The sequence below is a fragment of the Salmo salar genome, chromosome 23 (assembly GCF_965601325.2).
Source record: "Salmo salar chromosome 23, fSalSal1, whole genome shotgun sequence".
Lineage (NCBI taxonomy): Eukaryota > Metazoa > Chordata > Actinopteri > Salmoniformes > Salmonidae > Salmo > Salmo salar.
The window spans coordinates 35,417,780-35,441,195 of NC_138313.1; the positions used below are offsets into that span (position 1 = coordinate 35,417,780).

Here is a 23,416-nt window from a genome sequence, read left to right on the forward strand (position 1 = left end):
TTCATGGCATTTTTCTCATAATAGTCTGGCCGTCATGCTTATTACTCACTGTAGTTATTAGCTCGCCAATTAAGACAGCGTCACGGATATTGTGGAGGTTTTTGTGTGGCAGTCATTCGACATGCATTGCCAATGAAAACATTTCCTGGCTTCCATGGGTCCCGGTTGTGCTTTGCCCCATCCGACTAACTGGGTAGAAAGGCTTTTCAGAGCTGGGATGACAAATTATGTGTGTTATAGGGGAGGAGGGATGGACAGTTGGATAAGTGCTTTGCCCCAAGGTATAGGATACCCATATAGGCCGTATATGAAAATAACAAATTTGATAGTGGAAATGTTGGTTGTTTATTTACAGTGATTGAATAATTAAGTGATAATGCCCGAGTCTCCAGAGTGAGTACTACTGCAGTGGGGTCACTGTCTGCTGTCTCCAGAGAGAGTACTTGAAGGCATGGCCAGGTCAGGGGTTTGCTGGGTAGTGAGTGGGTAGTGGCGACAACTGAGCCCTCCTGAGGATGAGGCTGGGGCGGTGCAGGGGGCACAGCACAGCAGTCACATGGGGGAGGTCCTGAGTCTGAACCTGACCCTGGCTCTGTAGCCCTAGCCCCTGTCTTGACCTTCACTTTCACATGCGATAGGATCCTCCCAGGGACTTTGAGGAATCATCACTGCATTTCCACTAAGGTGCCTCCAGAATTCAGACATGGCTGTCTGCTTGGCTCTGACATGCATCTCACCTCTGTCTAAGGCCCTGATCGAATGCTCTCTCCCTTTACGTATCCCAAGATCTGACATGACTGGATAGATACAATTGAAGTTGGAAGTTTACATACACTAAGGTTGGAGTCATTAAAACTTGTTTTTCAACCACTCTACACATTTCTGTTTAACAAACTATAGTTTTGGCAAGTCGGTTAGGACATCTGCTTTGTGCATGACACGTAATTTTTCCAACAATTGTTTACAGACAGACTATTTCATTTATAATTCACTATCACAATTTCAGTGGGTCAGAAGTTTAATACATACGCTAAGTTGACTGTGCCTTCAAACAGCTTGGAAAATTCCAGAAAATGATGTAATGGCTTCTGATAGGCTAATTGACATCATTTGAGACAATTGGAGGTGTACCTGTGGATGTATGTCAAGGCCTACCTTCAAACTCAGTGCCTCTTTGTTTGACATCATGGGAAAATCAAAAGAAATCAGCCAAGACCTCAGAAAAAAATGGTATACCTCCACAAGTCTGGTTCATCCCTGGGAGCAATTTCCAAACGCCTGAAGGTACCACGTTCATCTGTACAAACAATAGTACGCAAGTATAAACACCATGGGACCATGCAGCCATCATACCGCTCAGGAAGGAAATGCGTTCTGTCTCCTAGAGAGGAAACGGGTATAAAAGTATCTATATCCACAGTAAAACTAATCCTATATCGCAATAACCTGAAAGGCCGCTCAGCAAGGAAGAAGCCACTGCTCCAAAACCGCCATAAAAAAGCCAGACTATGGTTTGCAACTGCACATGCGGACAAAGATCGTACTTTTTGGAGAAATGTCCTCTGGTCTGATGAAACAAAAATAGAACTGATTGGCCATAATGGCCATCGTTATGTTTGGAGGAAAAAGGAGTACGCTTGCAAGCAGAAGAACACCATCCCAACCGTGAAGCACGGGGGTGGCAGCATCATGTTGTGGAGGTACTTTGCTGCAGGAGGGACTGGTGCACTTCACAAAATAGATGGCATCATGATGGAGGACAATTATGTGGATATATTGAAGCAACATCTCAAGACATCAGTCAGGAAGTTAAAGCTTGGTCGCAAATGGGTCTTCTAAATGGACAATGACCCCAAGCATACTTGTGGGTTCCATACTTGTGGCAAAATGGCTTAAGGACAACAAAGTCAAGGTATTGGAGTGAACATCACAAAGCCCTGACCTCAATCCTATAGAAAATGTGTGGGCAGAACTGAAAAAGCATGTGCGAGCAAAGAGGCCTACAAACCTGACAGAGTTACACCAGCTCTGTCAGGAGGAATGGGCCAAAATTCACCCAACTTATTGTGGGAAGCTTGTGGAAGGCTACCCGAAACGTTTGACCCAAGTTAAACAATTTAAAGGCAATGCTACCAAATACTAATTGAGTGTATGTAAACTTCTGACCCACAGGGAATGTGATGAAAGAAATAAAAACTGAAATAAATCTCTCTCTACTATTATTCTGACATTTCACATTCTTAAAATAAGTGGTGATCCTAACTGACCTAAGACATGGAATTTGTACTAGGATTAAATGTCAGGAATTGTGAAAAACTGAGTTTAAATGTATTTGGCTAAGGTGTATGTAAACTTATGATTTCAACTGTAGATAGATAAAAGCTACGTAAGGAAACCCCTTGCCCTTGCTTACACCTATCCAATAGTGGTAAATCACTGATTACTTCTAGAACCTATTCACACAGGCGAGGAGATGGAGAGAATATTGAAGCAATAAGGCCTGAGGAGGTGCGATATATGGCCACATCTAAGGGCTGTTTTTATGCACAATGAAATGCGGAGTGCCTGGACACAGCCCTTAGCCGTTGTATTTTGGCCATATATCACAAACCCCCATATGCCTTATTGCTATTATAAACTGGTTACCAACGTGATTAGAGCAGTAAAAATAAATGTTTTGTCATACACGTGGTATATGGTCTGCGAATCAGCATTCAGGGCTCGAACCAACCAGTTTATAATATTATGTAACCGGTGGAGAGATACAGTTCTGTAGGGATTCAAATGAAACTGACAGTAAACAGTCAACTACTGCTGTTACAGTGATTTCACCTTTGAAACGCAATGTTGACATACTGTATCTTTGAATCCCGGTCTAAGTCTTTACAGCAGGGCTGTTCGATTCCGGTCCTGGTCGGCCTAAACGCTTCTGGTTTTTGTTTCTACCTGGTGGTTAATTGCCCACATCTGGTGTCCCAGGTCTGAATCAGTCCCTTATTAGAAGAAGAGGATGAAAACCAGAAGTGTTTTGGCCCTCCAGGACTGACAGTGAACAGCTTTGCATGGACAGCGCCATAGCAGATAGTGTCAGTAAGAGAGAAGTGAGCTAGCCAGTGGCTTCAGAGACGGGCCTGTGTCAGGAGTCTGAACGCCACCACTCCACATCGCTCGGCTAGCTATCCTATCCGAGGGGAAATCGCACCCTGCCAACACATTCCTGCCTGCAGCCTAAATCTGACCTTAGTTATCGCCCAGAGACAGAGAGGCTGTCGGAAGCCGTACAGCTGGCAGATGTGTGTTCAGAAAGGGGCTTGCTGTGTGTGTGCGTGTGTGCTCCCTGTCTAACAGAGATGGTTTGTGTGTTACACAAAGTGGCTGGCATGTTTGGCCTCCTCATGTCGATCCCATGGAACGCCACTGTTCAGAATAGATGGAGAGTAGACGTAAGAAGCTGGGTCCTCTGTTGTCGTCTGTGCTGGAGTCTGGAGTGGCTAGCGAGGCTGGGATGGCTATGTGCTATGGTGTGAGTGGATGTCCTCTAGCATCATGAGGGTGTGAGTGTTTGTACACAGAGGTCAAGGGGTGTAGCTGCGTGCGCACACACAAATACACACACACACACACACACACACACACACACACACACACACACACACACACACACATAATAACCCAGTACGCCCCCATGGGGCAGGCAGCAGAGAGAACAGATGCAGGCCCAGTGCTGCAGCAGGCAGGGCAGTCAGGGTGTTGGTATGTGAGGAATGCTCTGGGAAGGAGAGAACACAGAGAGCAGGGACTGACCATTCAGGGCCAGAGAGGAACCCTGCCTTGTGAGAGGAGGCAGATTTATGACAGGGATGGAGGGGAGGGTTGCACCTGCACCTTCATGTGACACATCCTGCACCCACCGCTAAACCCTCTGACCTTTCCCTGAGGATGTGAGGGTGAAGGGACCAAGGGTGTTTCTTGGCGCTCCCAGATGATCTCTAGACCAGTCGCGTTCCCAGAGTCGGTCACTGCTCTGCTCTGGAGAACTTGGATCCTATTTCCTGATCCCAGTCTCTGACCTACATGACCTAAACCACTGAGTTGGCCAAGGACAGGGTCTGCTGCGCCGTCGCCCCCTCTGGAGTCTAGACACCACCCATTCAGTTGACAGTCACACGATCACACAATGATGACCTCATCATTGTGCAACTGAATGACTACTTCTCAGTGTCTCTGATCTGTCTGGATAATTTTTAAATCATACCACCCGTCCATTTCTGGGAGTGGCAGGGACATCTGATATATAGTGCATTTGGAAAGTATTCAGACCCCTTGACTTTTTCCACATTTTGTTACGTAACAGCCGTATTCTAAAATGAATTAAATAAAAATCTACACACAATACCCTATAATGACAAAGCAAAAACAGGGTTTTAGACATTTTTGCACATTTATAAAAAATATAAAACAGAAATACCTTATTTACATAAGTATTCGGACACTTTGTTATGAGACTCGAAATTGAGCTCAAGTGCATTCTGTTTCCATTGATCGTTCTTGAGATGTTTTTACAACTTCATTGGAGTCCACCTGTGGTAAATTCAATTGATTGGACATGATTTGGAAAGGCACACACCTGTCTATATAAGGTCCCACAGTTGACAGTGCATGTCATAGCAATAACCAAGCCATGAGGTCAAAAGAATTGTCCGTAGAGCTCAGAGCCAGGATTGTGTCGAAGCACAGATCTGGGGAAGGGTACCAAAATATTTCTGCAGCATTGAAGGTCCCCAAGAACACAGTGGTCTCCATCATTCTTAAATGGAAGAACTGAGAAATCAGGGGAGAATGGACTTGGTCAGGGAGGTGACCAAGAACCCGATGGTCACTCTGACAGAGCTCCAGTGTTCCTCTGTGGAGATGGGAGAACCTTCCAAAAGGACAACCATCTCTGCAGCACTCCACCAATCAGGCCTTTATGGTAGTGGCCAGACGGAAGCCACTACTCAGTAAGACACATGACAGCCCGTTTCGAGTTTGCCAAAAGGCACCCAGAGGACTCTCAAACCATGAGAATCAAGATTCTCTGGTCTGATGAAACAAAGCTTGAACTTTGGCCTGAATGCCAAGCGTCACATCTGGAGGAAACCTGGCACCATCCCTACTGTGAAGCATGGTGGTGGCGCATCATGCTATGGGGAAGTTTTTCAGCGTCAGGGACTGGGAGACTGGTCAGGATCAAGGGAAAGATGAACAGAGCAAAGTACCGAGAGATCTTTGATGAAAACCTGCTCCAGAGCACTCAGGACCTCAGACTGGGGCTAAGGTTCACCTTCCAACAGGACAACGGCCCTAAGCACACAGCCAAGACAATGCACAAGAAGCTCCGGGACAAGTCTCTGAATGTCCTTGAGTGTCCAAGCCAGAGCCCGGACTTAAACCCGATCAATCATCTCTGGAGAGACCTGAAAATAGCTGTGCAGCAACGCTCCCCATCCAACCTGACAGAGCTTGAGAGGATCTGCAGAGAATAATGGGAGAAAAATCCCCAAATACAGGTGTGCCAAGCTTGTAGCGTCATACCCAAGAAGACTCAAGACTTTAATCACTGCCAGCCAGAGGTACTTCAACAAAGTACTGAGTAAAGGGTCTGAATACTTATGTGAATTTGATATTTCAGTTTTGTATTTTCAAAAATTTCTAATAACCTGTTTTTGCTTTGTCGTTATGGGGTATTGTGTGTAGATTGATGAGGAGAAAAAAAAACAATTTCATCAATTTTAAAATAAGGCTGTAACGTAACAAAATGTGGAAAAAGTCAAGGGGTCCGAATACTTTCCCAATGCAATGTAAACACATGAACACCAGCCTCTTAACAACTCGTTAATGACTAGGTTTAATGGTAACAAATACAGGATGCTATTTTTGAATGGGCTGAGTGGACTGGGAGGATGTCATGTGTGTAGAGACTGTGTGACAGTATGTGAACATAATGCCGAATCTTGGCTCAAATTATTTTATAAGCACAATGCCAAAAATCTGGATTCCACTCTAGTCACCTCAGAGACCTCCCCAAGTCTTCACAGTGACCTCCCCAAGTCTTCACAGTGACCTCCCCAAGTCTTCACAGTGACCTCACAAAAAGTATTTGCCTGCTTTCAGTCAGCAACTGCAAAGTGCACAAGAAATGTGGAACACTTTTTTTTTTCATCGAAAGGGATTAAAGAAATGTGCTTTGAGGTGCTCAAACAATTGGCGAGCGAGTGCACCTTCTGATAAACACTGAACGCTTGAGCAGTTTCAGCCCGGAAATGAAAATAAGATTCAGAGTGAATGAGTGCCGTGACTGGGCTGTGTGTGGAGACATAAGGAGACTGAGAGAAAGGTTTAAGTCCATAAAAGCATGACACAAAGGGAGCCCTACAGCTGTGTGTGTGTGTGTGTGTGTGTGTGTGTGTGTGTGTGTGTGTGTGTGTGTGTGTGTGTGTGTGTGTGTGTGTGTGTGTGTGTGTGTGTGTGTGCATAAAGAGGTTACAACTACCCTCCTTAATTTAAACTCTTTTGTGAACATGTCGCCACTTCACAGTAAACCATCACCGCCAAATTCACTGCAACGCCCTCTAATGCTTACAGCTGCCACTTTCATAAGTCGTAAATTTGCCTGCAGTGGACTAGTCCCCTATTAAACTTTAACACTGTTAGAGATTGATTAGTGGAAAGTTACTGTATGTCGGAACAAACACCGTCTGCTAGAACCTTATCCCCAGCAGCGAGGCTCAGAAGAAAGCTGGAGAAACTATGTTTTGCATTCCATTCGGAGGTTGCGTCACAAATGGCACTCTATTCTCTATATAGTGCATTACTTTTCACCAGGGCTCTGGTAATAGGGTGCCCTTTGGAGTGCAAGCTGAATCTGATCACTTGTATTGCCTGCCAGTGTTTCTGGGCTCCTTCCTCAACTTAACCGGGCATTCTGATTGGTCAGACGGGGTAGGGTCGGGTTTTCTGACCCAAGCATCACTATGTGAGGAAAATATTATGCTGGTTGTTCCACGTTGCGTTGCGTGACTGATCTCTGTGTTAATTCACATGGAGATGTGGTGTGACAGGGACAAATTACAGTGTTTAAGAGGTGGTGCAAACTCGACTCTTCTACAGCTGGGAGGCACGCTGAGTGTGTGTGTTTGTGTGTTCATATAGTACCAGTCAAAAGTTTGTACACCTACTCATTCAAGGGTTTTTCTTTATTTGTACTATTTTCTACATTGTACAATAATGGTGAAGACATCAAAACTATAAAATAACATGGAATAATGTAGTAACCAAAAAAGTGTTAAACAAAATATATTTTAGATTCTTCAAAGTAGACACACTTTGCCTTTGACAGCTTTGCACACTCTTGGCTTTCTCTCAACCAGCTTCACCTGGAATGCTTTTCCAACAGTCTTGATGGAGATCCCACATATGCTGAGCACTTGTTTACTGCTTTTCCTTCACTTTGCGGTCCAACTCATCCCAAACTATCTCAAGCTGGTTGAGAGAATGCCAAGAGTGTGCAAAGCTGTCATCAAGGCAAAGGGTGGCTACTTTGAAGAATCTAAAATATATTTTGATTTGTTTAACACTTTTTTGGTTACTACATGATTCCATATGTGTTATTTCATAGTTTCGATGTCTTCGGTACTTTTCTACAATGTAGAAAATAATAAAAATAAAAACCCTTGAATGAGAAGGTGTGTCCAAACTTTTGACTGGTACTGTACGTGTGTGTGCATTTGTGTACAGGGCCAGGGAAAGAGGTGAGAGGCCACATGACCATTGAACCAAGTCCTTTGCCCTGTAACCAAAGCCTTTATGGAGGAACAAGCCTAAGATTTACTGCAGGCGTATTCTATAAACATTGACACACACAGACCAGCTGCCGAGTGGCCTCTCCAGGCCAGGCCTCCTTCGTCACTCTCTGTGACTGTGGTGTCTCCTCTGAGCCCGGCCTGGGATCGCATGGCTGCTATACCCCTTCACCTGCTCAGCCAATGTGACCTGTCTTTTAGCAGCACCAGCCCCACAGGGTACACAGACCAGGGCAAGCAAGCACACACACACACACACACACACACACACACACACACACGTACTTGCACATACACACCCACACACTTGCGTTTACACAAATACACTTTTACTGATAACACATCTACACACACACACTTACACCAATACAAACACATACAGGACACATTAGCACAGACTCAGACACCCCTCCCACCTCTGCAGCTGATTTTCCTAGCCAACCACATCCAGCATGCTGATGATAAGTTAGCAGTACCTCATCATCCCCTAGCTGACCTATCCTCCTACTGACACCATGCAAAGCCTGTTGCATTTACATACATTCAACAACGATTTACACTGTTGGACATATCACTATGAACTAATAAACTAAATCAAACTTTGCATGTAAACAAATCCACAAATATCTCATTATATATTGAATAACTTTACATTTTCTTAATGCAAATAATTTTTTTCATGTCAAAACTAAAATGTCAATGTGCTGGCTCTTTCAGGACGAAACGAGCTGATAGCACGGTACATCAAGCTACGCACAGGGAAGACGCGGACAAGAAAGCAGGTGGGTTTCGTAACATCACTCCACTTTTCCCATATATGTTTCCTGCCCTTTCTCCCAAACCATGTGCACCCCTTAAACAACCCACTCACTCCGTGTCTGTCCAAGCTGTCTCCAATCAGGAGCTGGAAAAAAACCCAGAGAGGGCTAGGGGAAAGCCATGACAGCAGGAAATGATGCTGCTGTCACTCCTACACATTCCCGAGTCCCAACCCCATTCTCATGCTGGAATGGGCCTCTCTTGGGGGATTTAGAGGGCCGGGGCCCAATGCACAGATGCTATAGGATCAGACGACAGTGTGTTTCTTCACCACTTCACCTAGCATGTAGCCCAGCCTCATTAGGAGAGCAAAAAGCAGAGGAATACAGGATCCTTACGGCAGAGAGGACACTGTAGAGGGCTGGATGGGGCAGAGATTTGGACCCTATCTGGGACATGGGATTTCGAGAGCTTGGGACTAGAAGGTTCTATCTGCAAAAAGATGATTCTGAGATAATTGGCTTTACAGTTCCAAACCCTCATTGGTTTGAATGGTGTCAGCTAGTTTTATCTGATATTCTTTTGAACCTAACTTGAATTGGGGGTAGTTAGAGTACTATATAGGCAAAGAACATTGAACTGAAGAAGGCTATGTCAATAACATTTTGACAAAAATGCAGAGAACCTTGTTGTCCCAAGCTCTCGATTTGATATGGAGTGACTGACTGACATATTGGCACTGACTGATGTTGCATTACATAGATAGAGAGGGAGAGGGGGTCCATCTGTTTCCCATTATGTGAAGATGTGATGGGGGGGAAAGACAGAGAGGGGTTGGAGTTGACAATGGGTTGAGGAAGGGTAGAGTGAGAGGGGAAGGGGGACACCTGCTGGTCTAGCAGTGGCCAGGGCCATGAACAATTCAGTTTGGCATTCTTAATAAGTGCCATATTGGTCCCAAAAGTCTCAAGACAATGACATCATAGAATGAGAAAAGGAATATTATTGTTTGTTGTACATTTGGCACCAACATAGAGGATAGTTGGCTGAACCCTGTACAGCACATCTGGCATAGACCTGATCAGACCTAATCTCTCTCTATCCCTCGCTCTCTCGTTCTCTCTCTCTCTCTCTCCTCTAGGTGTCCAGTCACATCCAGGTGCTAGCGCGACGGAAGGCCCGGGAGATCCAGGTGAAGCTGAAGGTACGCTACGTGAGTCTCCCCCCTTTTTGAATCTTGAACCTGTGCACTGCATTGTGGGTTGGCTCGAAGGGCTAGTACCATAGCAATGGAATGGGTAGAAAAACGAATCAAACAGGTTCTAAATTCCGGAAGATTTACATGGATCCACCGATATAACGGAGCAATTCGACCTTTTAGAACACAAGTCATCCACATTCTAAACCTCCTCTCCAATGTCTGCCATGCCACATACCATAGTGTTACAGTAGGGACCTTGCTTTCAATGGGAATGTCAATGTCTACCATTCTACCCATTCCAATTGTATGACTGCTACAGCACTAGCTATGCAGATCATTTGGAGTAGCGTGCAGGTGGCTGATGTTTTTAAGGTAGGGGTATTCAACCTGGGGTCTGCCTCCCCCCTAAGAGTCCACTGAGGTACTGCAGGGGGTCCGCAAAAATATTTGTATAAAAATATATCACTAGCAACAACAGAATATTGCTAGCAACAAGAGAATAAAGGAATTTTGGATGACATATCTACAGTAGAAAAGAGGAGAATATCTTCTAATGATGACAACTTTATTTCTCAATCCAAATATTGAGCAAATTACACTCATTGGCGCCAAGTCTAGGTCCAAAAGGCTTCTTAACAGCTTCTACCCCCAAGCCATTAGACTCCTGAACATCTAATCAATTGGCTACCCGGACTATTTGCATTGTCCCCACCCCACACCCATTTTTACGCTGCTGCTACTCTGTTTATCATCTGTGCATAGTCACTTTACCTCTACCTACATGTACATATTACCTCAATTAATCGGTTCCCCTGCACATTGACTCTGTACCGGTACCCCCTGTGTATAGCCTCGCTACTGTTCTTTTATTGTTGCTCCTTAATTGTTATTTTTAAATGTCTTTTTTTTTCTCTTTTTCTTTTATTTATTTTTTACTTCAGTTTATTTTAGTAAATACTTTAACTTTTTTTCTGAACTGCATTGTTGGTTAAGGGCTTGTAAGTAAGCATTTCACTGTAAGGTCTACACTTGTTGTATTCGGCGCATGTAACAAATAAAATTTGACTTGATTCAATTATACTCACTGGAGTATCTGACATGGGCTTTGAAAAAGCACCCGCTACCAGTACGGCAAGTGCCGCTGGCTGCTACTCAGCTTTCTTGACTTGATTAATGTTTTGCCAACACACGGCTAACCTTCATTTAACCAGCTAAACAGCTGTTCTTAGTGAAAATGTGTTTGGCGTTACCTTTCTAGCTACTAGGCTATATGTTAGAGTTTACACTTCCTCTTCCAATTATATGGATGTGGGAGGTCAAAATAATAATACAAAATGATCAAATCCATTCATTTTAAGATGTTGATTACCTCTCCTTGCCATTCACCTGATAAGACATTTTTTATTTGCTAACATATGATGGGGGTCCCTGGGTCACCGTTTTTCCTGGGCAAGAAAAGGTTGAAAAAGCCTGTTTTAAAGTGTGAAGTTGTGTTGTGGGGAGGCTGTGGTGCTGCTTGGCTGTAGCCATGGTGTTGTTCTAAAGCCACAGAGCTCAGATCATCAGGAAGGCTTCCTATGGACTTCATGTTATTTTATTCTCTTCTCTAGGTTTGATTCCATGAAAAAAAGTACTCAATATACCATGGCCTTGATATCCATGAATTCGATATGGAATTACTAATGGTTCCCATTCCTAAATCTCAGTACAAACAATATGGAGAGACAAAACAATGACAAACAGAGAATGGGTTGTATTTAATAGCACCCCCTTAATTCATGTGGGTGTTATATGGAATGCTTAGTCCTATGATGCATGTCTACAAATGACCACAGTAAATGTGGATACGCTCCAGCATCCCTGGCCTGAGGCTTGCTGTGCACGATATGAACAAATGCATTTGTCAGGAGAGAAATTAATTTTTGTATTGTTCCTTCCAGGCATTTCATTTGGTAAGTATCTCAATAAAAGTGTTCCTGTTTGGTGGGTGAAAGCTTTCCAAACACCTCCCGTCCCCAGCACTTTTAGTTTACATTTCTCACAGCCGACATGCACGTAAACACACACACAAGACAACACAGCTCTCCGTCACCTTGGACGGTGGCCACTGGGCCACAGCTGGCAGGGCCCAGCATTGGTCACAAGGCATCCTCTGACAGGCCTTTTTAAATACATCTTTCTTGTAACTGAGAACACTACCAAATGTACTCCCCATATTTCAGCTATGCCCTGGTGTCAGCTGGTTCTGGGAACAAGATTGTGCCGTGTGGCCTAGCATTAAGTGACTGAGAGTGTTGGTAGTCCTCGATGAGTTGGAAACTGCTCAAGTCGGCATGATGGAGACACGCACAACAGAACAATAACACTATACCACAGACAGGAATGACTGCTGTTTCTGGTAGCCACCATGTCACCTGTTTATTGTTAGCATTTAGCCACAAACTAGCTTGATCATTATTATTAGCATAGAGCTAGCCCTCCAACATGCTCGACCCAGCTCCCACTGTGACCTCTAGCAGAGGCATAGGCCACTTGTCAACACCCCCCGGCCTCTGCCAAGGCAATGAACCTTACTCTCAACCCACAGGGATCTTGACTGCAATATCACCCATCCTCCCAGCCCAGCCTCTATGATCAACCTGGCTTTCCCCCCTCATTTCCCACCCAACAAACAACATAACGAGGCTAGTATTCCCACAGGGTGCTGACTATAATGGAGAGCGTGTCTGACCCCTGGGCTTTGCTGTGTGTGTCTGCAGGACCAGGCTGCCAAAGACAAGGCCCTCCAGAGTATGGCCACCATCTCCGCCACTGCCTTCCAGAACAAGATGGCTCTGCAGGGGCTGTCCAGGCCGCCGTACCCCACTGCCGGTGGCGTGAGTAGTGTGCGCAGACAGACAGAGACAGACACACCCTGTCCTTGAGCAACACTGGGGGATACATATACAGTAGAAGGAGAGGTGGTGTCATGTAGAGTGTATGTAATAAAATATGTTTCCATGTTTTCTTTTTTCCAGTTTTGGCATGGCGGTCCTGAAGAGTAAGTTATAACCCTGTGTGTGTGTGTGTGTGTGTGTGTGTGTGTGTGTGTGTGTGTGTGTGTGTGTGTGTGTGTGTGTGTGTGTGTGTGTGTGTGTGTGTGTGTGTGTAGGGCTGTTGCGGCGACCATATTTCTGCAATACCGGCAGTCATGAGTCATGACTGGTAAACCACGGTAATCTCCTCTTATGCACTCTGGACATGCGTTGGTACTATCCATCTTATGCACTCTGGACATGCGTTGGTACTATCCATCTTATGCACTCTGGACATGCGTTGGTACTATCCATCTTATGCACTCTGGACATACGTTGGTACTATCCATCTTATGCACTCTGGACATGCGTTGGTACTATCCATCTTATGCACTCTGGACATACGTTGGTACTATCCATCTTATGCACTCTGGACATGCGTTGGTACTATCCAACTCGCTAACGACCATCAGGTCACTAATGGCCTGGTACCCAGCGCTCTATTGTCCCTCTAACCACGACATCAATGCAAAATCACATCAAACACATCAAAACAGTATGTGCTTTTAAAACTCACCTTACTGTGATCGATCAATTTGAAGAAAGAAGTTCAACAACAGTTTGAAACAGTGGAAAACATGGTTGTTGTGGATGTTGTTTCAAAGCCAAACCCAATGAAATGGACAGCTTATGCATAGGCCAAAATATGTAAAAAAATAAATAAAAAAACAGAATTACTGCATATTACCCACAGCAGGAATATATATATATATAACAAACAAAAAAGATTTAAGATGTATTTGGTACATAATTGGTCTAGCCTATACTTCAAAATGTAAACAATTCTAGTAATGGCCTTTGAGTGTGAACTGTATTATTGTGCATACTGGATGTACTGGTTACCTTATGCTATACTCCAAACGTTCTGTATAGTCTGGGAGAGAACGTATAGGCCTAGGCGATGCTGTTGATTAATGGATTATGCAGTGCGACTTACAGAGTTAGCCTAAAATTAGTGAGTTTTTATTTGATTTTGAAAATCCTAATTATTTTTATTTTCAAAATGGCTGACATTACCTTCAGGTACAGAAAGTCTCACCACTGTGCGTTTCCATCTTCTTCATTCCTTTCTCAAGCGCGCAGAGAGAGGGTGTCAACTGTTTCATTAAATATGTTTTGTTGTGAAAACGTGGTTACTAATGTTTCCAAACAGATTTCACTTTGTTCCCCAAACTAAGTACTGGGTAACTACAGGAACAGGGTTGGAGAACCCATGGCATACAGAGTTTGGCCAAATTGGGCAGAATATCAGTTGTCATGCAGCAAATGGTTGCAAGCCCTCAAAAAGTGTTTGATGCGTGGAGTGAAATAGGCATTCTTATAAGGTGTAACGAAGACGCAGTGAATCAGGAAGCCGGTGAGTTTTATATGAACGCACATAGTGCCACAACAAACAACCGTAGCATCTTGACATGAAACAATACTGCCTGATGGGTGACAACAACGGAGTGCTAGATAAAGGAGGAGTGATCAGGGAAGTGATGAAGTCCAGGTGCGACTAATGATGAGGCGCATGTGTGCGTAATGATGGGTTGCCAGGACCGGAGGTTAGTAGACCGGCGACGTCGAGCGCCGAGGGGAGGAGCAGGAGTAGATGTGACATAAGCCCAGGAATTTCTATATGCAATCCCTTGTGAAAGAAGAGTTTTGATGGTTGCCACTAAAAAGAGAAGGATCCCAACTGCTACTTTTTCCAGTAATCAATATCCTAGAGCCGCATCATGCAGCACATAAATGTTTTGACTTCTAAGACATTCTAAGGTTTGTATCATTTCACTAAAGTTGCCAAATAACTCAAAATCTAGCGTACATGACCTTTCAAATGGTCGCTTTTCCGCTCAACATAACCACTTCATATGCGCTCTGGAATGGGAAAAATATGATTTATATTTTATTCAGCCTTGGAAAAATATTTTTCTTTTCAGCTAAGTTCAAATATATACTTCTTACTATAACATGTAAAGTAATGGCAAGGGACTTAAGCATATCTTGTCAGCTAAATGAACTAGCCTATATCATGGAGAATAGCCAGATTACATACAGTAGGCCAACTGTTCTTCTGAAATACATTTCCTTCATATCATGTTTCTTTAAACCTGCCTAAAATAAATAATGGATTTGTTGTGGTGGTGTATATTATTAAACTGTAGATGTTCCAAAGGCCCATCAGAGGCTTGTATGTGTGGAGGCCTGGAGATGCTAAACATGTTTATATTAATTAACGGTCAATTACCGTGAGACCTGCAGTCATTTTCATGACCATAACCAGCTGACAAAATGTCATGATCCCCTATGCGTGCGTGCGAGCCTGTCTTACTGTCAGTAAAAAGGCATAGGCCTACTACCACTGAATAAATAGAAATCACAATCTGTCAAAACTGAATGTGACAGAGTGACATCTTAACAAGTTTATTTAAATGGCACTTTCGTTAATGAACCCGAGCCCCCAGTGTGTTTAAGGGTGTGTGTGTGTGCTCGAGGGGTCAGGAGGGTCAGAGTGTAATGTGTCTACTGCCTGTCTTGTCTCTCCAGCATTAAGCCCTTTTCCCAGCAGAGTTACGTCATGCAGACGTCCGGCCCACCCCCCATAACAGGTGGGTTCTCAGCTTCCCTTCATGTCCCCATGTGTCGACAGACGTTGTCATGGTCTGCAAGTGATGAAGAGCTCCAAAAAAGCTCAGAGAAACTGACTGTATGCAACATTTTTCAAACCTATTGTATGTTCTGTTACTCTGCACCCCCCTCCTCTTCTTCAGGCTATGAGAGCATGGCAGGCCTGTCCATGTCACCGGGCGCCCCCCCGTGGCAGGGGCGGAGTATCGCCAGCTCCAAGCTCCGCATGCTGGAGTTCTCCGCCTTCCTGGAGCAGCCTCAGGACCCAGAGACCGTGAGTAGTAATTTAGTAGCTACTCGCCCTGCCTAATAAGCCTCCACATTCATATTCATCTCACTTAGTTGATAGGGACACTTTCAGTGCTCATCAATGTAAAAGTTTGAGACATAAAGAAAAACAATATCTCTTCCTTTTCATCCAACCCTTTCCTTAAAGCTGTAACGTGAACTTCCTCACACCATGACTGCATCTTGACCATGAACTGAATCGGTGCTCTGAGAGTAATAAACATCTCTCTCTCTCTCTCTGTGTTTTCCAGTTTAACAAGCACCTGTTTGTGCACATCGGTCAGTCCAACCCCACCTTCAGTGACCCTTACCTGGAGGCAGTGGACATCCGGCAGATATATGATAAGTTTCCTGAGAAGAAGGGAGGGCTGAAGGAGCTGTTTGAGAAAGGGCAGCCAGACACTTTCTTTCTCGTCAAGTTCTGGGTGAGTCCAAGCAGAATCAAATCCGAGGTGTGTGTTAGTGAGCACATTGTAGTGTGTGTGGGTGAGTCTCTGCTTTCTGAATAGAATCATGGAAAGGGACTTGAAACAAAGAATCAGTCGCAGCACAAAAGGGGAACTGGGAGAGTATTTTTGTAAGGTAAAGGTTTTTGTAGCACTCCTCAGTTGTTAATGACCTAAATGTGTTAGGTGTTGGGATAACTTTAGCACTGGAGCTAAAGGAATTTAGTAACGATTTATGTTTGAAGCAAATGAAGTCATTGATTAAGACCTGGCTGTTTTCTGCCCATGGGTACAGTGGGTAGAGGGCACATTGTAGCGTGTGTGACCGCAGCCTTTGGTGCGAGAGTGGCAGGGCTTCTCTTTCACTGGGGAAATCTGAGCCTGGGCACCTGTCCCCTCGCTATTAGGCTGAACCCACCCCACACAGATCCACTTATTTATAGGTCCCTCAGAGAGAGAGAGAGAGAGAGAGAGAGGGAAAGAGAGAGAGGGAAAGAGAGAGAGAGAGAGAGAGAGAGAGAGAGAGTGAGTGTAAGGGAGAAAAGTGTGTTGTATTACGAGGCGCTGGGATGCAGGGGTAGTTAGAAAAGGACATGAGAGAGAACAGAGTCCACTGTGTCCATCTCCTCTGACCACTTCTTTGCCATGTAGATAACTTACTTCAGAAACAACTTATGCAGGCTCTATTCTGCAGAATGGAGATTTTCAGAGCTTGATTATCATGTTTCCAGTCACACCTTTACATCCCAACTCTATATTCCATTATGATCTCTCCCCTAGTTGGCTTGTACATGATGTGTTAGTCACCCTCACATGCTCTTTTGTGCAGTTATTTATTGTAGAGAGATAAAAGACATTAGTGAGTGACAGAAACCCATTGTGTCCAACAAGCCATTCATCAATAGGACACCCGCTTACTTCATGTCAGAGCTCTGATAGACTCCAGCACCCATGACATACAGTACCTTCAGAAAGTATTCACACCCCTTTACTTCATTTTTTTTCCTAATTTTGTTGTTACAGCCTGAATTTAAAATGGATTAAATTTAGATTTTGTGTCACTGGCCTACACACAATACCTCATGTCAAAGTCTTGTAAATTAATTACAAATGAAAAGCTGAGATGACTAGAGTCAATAAGTATTCTGCACCCCACACATACAATTATCAGAAATGTTCCTCAGTCGAGCAGTGAATTTCAAACACAGATTCAACCACAAAGACCAACAAGGTTTTCCAATGCCTCGCAAAGAAGGGCACCTATTGGTAGATGGGTAAAAAATAAAAAAGCAGACATTGAATATCCATTTGTGCATGGTGAAGTTATTAGTTACACTTTGGATGGTGTATCAATACACCCAGTCACTACAAAGATACAGGCATCCTTAACTCGGTTGCCAGAGAGGAAGGAAAGACACTCTGGGATTTCACCATAAGGCCAATGGCGACTTTAAAACAGTTTAATGGCTTTGATAGGAGAAAACTGAGGATGGATCAACATTGTAGTTACTCGAGAATACTAACCTAATTGACAGAGCGAAAGGAAGGAATCATGTACTGAATAAAAATATTCCAAAACATGCATCCTGTTTTCAATAAGGCGCTAAAGTAATACTGCAAAAAATGTGGCAAAGAAATGAACTTTTTGTCCTGAATACAAAGTGTTGTGTTTGGGGAAAATACTACATAACACATCACTGAGTACCACTCTTCACATTTTCAAGCATGGTGGTGACTGCATTATGTTATGGGTATGCTTGTCATCGGCAAGGACTAGGGAGTTATTTTTAGGATAAAAAGAAACGGAATAGCGCTAAGCACAGGCAAAATCCTTGTTCCGTCTGCTTTCCAACAGACAAATTCACCTTTCTGCAGGACAATAACCTAAAAGACAAGACCACAAATACACTGGAGTAGCTTACCAAGACAACATTGAATGTTCCTGAGTGGTCTAGTTACAGTTTTGCCTTAAATTGGCATGGAAATCAATGGCAAGACTTGAAAATGTCTGTCTAGCAATGATCAATAACCAACTTGACAGAGCTTGAATAATTCTTTACCCAGAAAGACTCACAGCTGTAATCGCTGCCAAAGGTGATTCTAACATGTATTGACTCAGGGGTGTGAATACTTATGTAAATGAGAGCTTCCTGTATTTCATGTTCAATACATTTGCAGAAATTTCTAAAAACATGTTTTTACTTTGTCGTTATGGGGTATTTGTGTGTGTGTGTGTGTGTGTGTGTGTAGGTGGGTGACAGAGAAATCTATTTAATCCAGTTTAAATTCAGGCTGTAGCAGCAAAATGTGGAAAGTCAAGGGTTATGAATACTTTCTGAAGGCACTGTATGCAGCGATCCCAGACTGACTGGAGAAACAAGCCCATATGACTGCTGCTAGTGCCAGATGCATCACTTCAACATATCTTATTATAGTGGGTCTGATTTTCCTGAGGGGGCTCTCCAACTTTCATGACACCCATGACAAAACACACACAGACAAACAATCAACCAACATTGAGTGCAAAAAAGAAATAAAAATACAGCAACCTTATCTGAGGTGACTTATACCTCGTTTCCTTCTTCCTCCTTCATAAAGTGAGAAAGAAAACCCAGTTCCATCGAGGCGGCCAGCCAGCCACCCGGGCATGACTTGGGGGCGTCCTGAGGCTCTGGCTAGTTGTCATGGCGACGGTGACAGGCTGCTGGCCCGTCTCCAAAGCTATGGCATTCTAGATTGAATTTCCAGCTCCCCGGCCGGCCCTGCCTTCTCCCCACAGCGCCCGTGGCCCTGTCCTAACGGATTGTCTCGCGCCTTTGAAGTGCCCGGAGAATCCGATTTGAGCTGGCCCTTGTAAATTGTTACACAGGAGCCTGGCCTGGCTGATCTAATCAGCCAATTGAGGGCTGTTGATTATAATTGGATGAATTCCCTCGCAGGCCGTTAGGGAAGTGGGGAGCGCAAGTTCGGGGAGGGTCACTGAGTCCCGGGGATGAAGACAAATGAGAGAATCACAGGAGCGAGGGATGAAGACGAGGAGCGGGGCGATGAAGAGAGGCTGAGCGCTGTATTAATGGCCCATTAGGAGACAAGGGCCTGAGAGGGGAAAAGGTAAAGCCCTCTGTCTGTACTCCTACCATGACAGAGATGACGCCTCGTCTCGATGTAAAATATTATATAGGATCAGATTACCATCACCCCCATCATTCCCTTAACCATTAGGAGGGATACAAATATATCTGACCCAGTATCAGTGACTAGGGGCAGATTCTGCCTTAGACAGACATGAGGTTGGATGCACCTGACGAAGAGAGGGTCCCGTCTGGCACTAACGCCACAGCTAGACACAGCATCTTGGGAATGCAGAGGCTGGCTTGGCAGCCTAAATTAAGTCAACACAGGCCAGGCCAATAGATGCTGCTTGGCTTTGCAGAGCGTTAGCCGCAGGCTTTGTTGAGCCGTCACACATTTTGGGTAACACGTTTTCAGAAAGCCAACAGACACACACACACACACACGTTTCCTTGAAACAATGTCTATTAAATTAGAAGAACCGGACATTACTGAAAGAGAGCTTGATGTATAACAACTGAAGTAGATTTCTGTTGAGGTTTTTGATTGAACTGTCCAGAACTAAAAATGTCTCATCTTAGACTGGCAGGTTGCAGGTTGTTCGAACAATGCCTTATCCTCTTGCTAAGACTGACAGGTTGTGTGTGTGGCCTGTGTGGACATCCTATCTTTCCTGTACTGTCCTATCTGTTCAATAAAAGATAGGGGGGGGGGGGGGTTGTTGTTGACTGTGCGGTTCCTCTCTCTCTCGTGCAGGCTGATCTGTTATTGTTGACTGTGCGGTTCCTCTCTCTCTCTCGTGCAGGCTGATCTGTTGTTGTTGACTGTGCGGTTCCTCTCTCTGTGCAGGCTGATCTGAGTGCCAACCTGCAGGAAGACAGAGGTTTCTTCTACGGCGTGTCCAGTCAGTACGAGAGCTCGGAGAACATGATCATCACCTCCTCCACCAAGGTCTGCTCCTTCGGAAAGCAGGTGGTGGAGAAAGTAGAGGTGAGAGAGACACCAGAAGGATTACTCAGTAGAGACTAAAAAGTACTTAGAAATACATACCATAGATGTAGATACATTAACAGAAATGGATTATGTAGAGCTTTGAGTCCAGGATTGGCATAAAAAAATAGATGTTTTAGACCTGTTATCGCTCCACACTTCGCTGACTCTTGACTGCTGATAGAACACAGGTTCTAGTATGCTGGTAGACTTATTTAACCAGGTAAGTATTTGACCTGGTACTAAAATATAAGGGGATTTGAATCATTGACAGTTGAACTGATAGGCGGTCAACATTTGAGGTCAATGACTGTGATTATTATCCCTCTCCCTCTGAGAAGGAATAATGATTCAACTCACTATTCACTACTCTGTGGTCCAGAACAGACCATCACAAGACAACACGTACACTCCTCACCCTGACTCACCGTGCGTGTCCCAAATGGCACCCTATTCCCTGTTTAGTGCACTACTTTTGACCAGAGGCCTATAGGCCCTGGTCAAAAGTAGTGCACACTAAGTAATTGGATGCCATTTGGGACAGAACACTATTGCTCTGTGTTGCCTGTCCACCACAGCATCACTGTTATCCCTACAGAGATGCGTTGTACAACACTCAAACACATATTCACACGGATATGAGGGGAAGCCAGGCCAGCCATCTACTATAATGTAATGACATTCAACAGTGATTATGGTAGCTATTATCTATAGGCTATATTTAAGCAATAAGGTATCTCGGGTGTTTGTGGTATATGGCCAATATACCACGGCTAAGGGTTGTTCTTAAGCACGACGCAACACAGTGCCTGGATACAGCCCTTAGCTGTGGTGTATTGGCCATATACCACAAACACCCGAGGTGCCTTATTGCTATTATAAACTGGTTACCAACGTCATTAGAGCATTAAAAATAAATGTTTTGTCATACCCGTGGTATACGGTCTGATATACCACGGCTGTCAGCCAATCAGCATTCTGGGCTCGAACCACCCAGTTTAAAATTAGTGTTATCTATCAGGTACATATGACATACCTTTTAATTTCATCTATGAAGACTAATGTATTTTCAATGTGATCTCTAGGACCATGTCCTGGTATATGGAACATACAGTATATCATATATTGGATACGTGTATGTGTGTGTCCCCAGACGGAGTATGCGCGGTTTGAGAATGGGCGCTATGTGTTCAGGATCCACCGGTCCCCATTGTGTGAATACATGATCAACTTCATACACAAGCTCAAACACCTGCCAGAGAAGTACATGATGAACAGTGTACTGGAGAACTTCACCATCCTACAGGTAAAGGAGCACACACACAATTACCATCTATCATTTCAAATATTGTAGCAGACAACTGTTCACTTGTCAACCACCTGCTTGAAGAGCTTTCAATACAGAAGCAGAAGAGGTTGAGAGCAAGGAATGGGAAACGGGAGCAAGGAGAGTACCACCATAGAAACAATGTGGTCATCGATATAAGGGTTCAAAGTCACTGTCCATTCCATTGGCAACTGCAGTCCAGACACTGACCATATTGAACCCACACAGCAGACCACATCGCAACATGTTATTAGGTTCTCAAAGGGCTGATTTAGCCCATATTAAACATGAGCTGCACACACACACACGTATCAATGCTATGGATTATGCAACAAGTGATTCTTTCAGGGATAGGACAATGATATGGTGAAAGTATTGTTCTCAAAAGGAGCTCATGCATTTTGACAGTTTGCTTTTGTGTAATTGCTTGTACCACTCTGTCAGTGAGAGATGAGACAGACCTGTATGCAAAATAATAAACTCATTTGTCTTGCTTAAAAATGTATATTTTTGAGAAATGTGTGTAGTAGTATTATAGCTAGTGGCGTAAAAGGACTGTGCATGTGGGTCTGTCTCTCTGCAGGTTGTGATCAACAGGGACACACTGGAGACGCTGCTGTGTATAGCCTATGTCTTTGAGGTGTCTACTAGTGAGCATGGAGCCCAGCACCATATTTACCGGCTGGTCAAAGACTGAGACAGCGCTGTGGACAGAAAACCACTATAGGCCAACAACACCCAAACCATGGACAATCTCCTCTGTAAGCTGCAAGCACCATACAATTGTCTGTCAGGACCCAAAGAAGCACTGGGCGGGTTGCTTGCTCACTGAAACTACTGTGGAAGAGTTGGCTTGGGAGCTGGAGTGAACTATACCACTGTGTTATGTGAAAGAGAGGAGCAGAGGGTGGGAACCTTCATTGTGGTTTATCTGTATGTACAAGAGGAGCCAAATGTCAAGACGATGCATGAGAAATAGTTATTTTTCATCTCATATTACTAGTGCTTGTTTGTTTTTGATTTAGTTTCATTTTACACAGCTGCATGAGCGGGATTTGTTTTTTGTCCATGGGCTCCACCTAGTGACTTCTAATGTATATTACACACAGGGCAAGAGGACGAAAGGAGAACTGGAAAGCAAGACTGCACATTTATAGCATTGTTTTGGTGCTAATGTTTGTATTATTTGAGTAAAAATATGTACAGTACCACAGCCATCTCCCCTGAAAAATAATCTCTATTGAAGAAAATAAGAGTGAAGATTATGATTTAAATAAATATTGTATCCACCTGGTTTGATGATCAAATGAAATTGAGCACAACTCGCATACAGTAGATAACTCTGCTTGAATCTGGTTTGAATCTGCTATCTGTAATTGAAGATGACTAGCTACAGTATGAAGAAACTGTTGTAATCTATTTTTGGCACTGAACTGAAGTTTAAGATGGAAATACCCTTCACATATCATACATAACAGATCATGTTTCTTGATTTTTGTTCTTAATGTGATCTATTGAGACTAATATATGAAAATGTCATACTACAATTGTTATACCTGTAATAAAACGATACAAATGAATTCTCAGGTAAGTTTCAAACATAACGATATAAAATACATCCATGTTGTTGGGGCTCCTGAGTGGCGCAGCGGTCTAAGGCACTGCATCAGTGCAGAGTGACGATACAGCAAAAATGTGTGTTTCTGCTACTTTCGCGGTAATTTGACCATATTAGCTCAGATGCCGTGTTCGAGACCATCAAAACCGTAATGTATCATCGGTAAATTGTGACTGACTGATCTACA

At 43.9% G+C, this 23,416-nt stretch overlaps 1 protein-coding gene across 1 annotated transcript in view; it reads left to right on the plus strand.

The window, feature by feature from the left end:
• Positions 1-23,191, plus strand: part of LOC106584453 (transcriptional enhancer factor TEF-3) — a 35,579-nt gene extending 12,388 nt beyond the window's left edge. The window contains exons 3-12 of the mRNA XM_082968249.1: positions 8,559-8,623; positions 9,742-9,813; positions 12,561-12,677; positions 12,819-12,841; positions 15,408-15,469; positions 15,632-15,762; positions 16,028-16,201; positions 20,144-20,284; positions 21,438-21,590; positions 22,195-23,191. Of these exons, the coding sequence (XP_082824375.1) occupies positions 8,559-8,623; positions 9,742-9,813; positions 12,561-12,677; positions 12,819-12,841; positions 15,408-15,469; positions 15,632-15,762; positions 16,028-16,201; positions 20,144-20,284; positions 21,438-21,590; positions 22,195-22,308 (1,052 nt within the window). The 3' untranslated portion in view covers positions 22,309-23,191. The remainder of the gene's footprint in view (positions 1-8,558; positions 8,624-9,741; positions 9,814-12,560; positions 12,678-12,818; positions 12,842-15,407; positions 15,470-15,631; positions 15,763-16,027; positions 16,202-20,143; positions 20,285-21,437; positions 21,591-22,194) is intronic.
• The last annotated feature ends 225 nt before the right edge of the window (positions 23,192-23,416 follow it).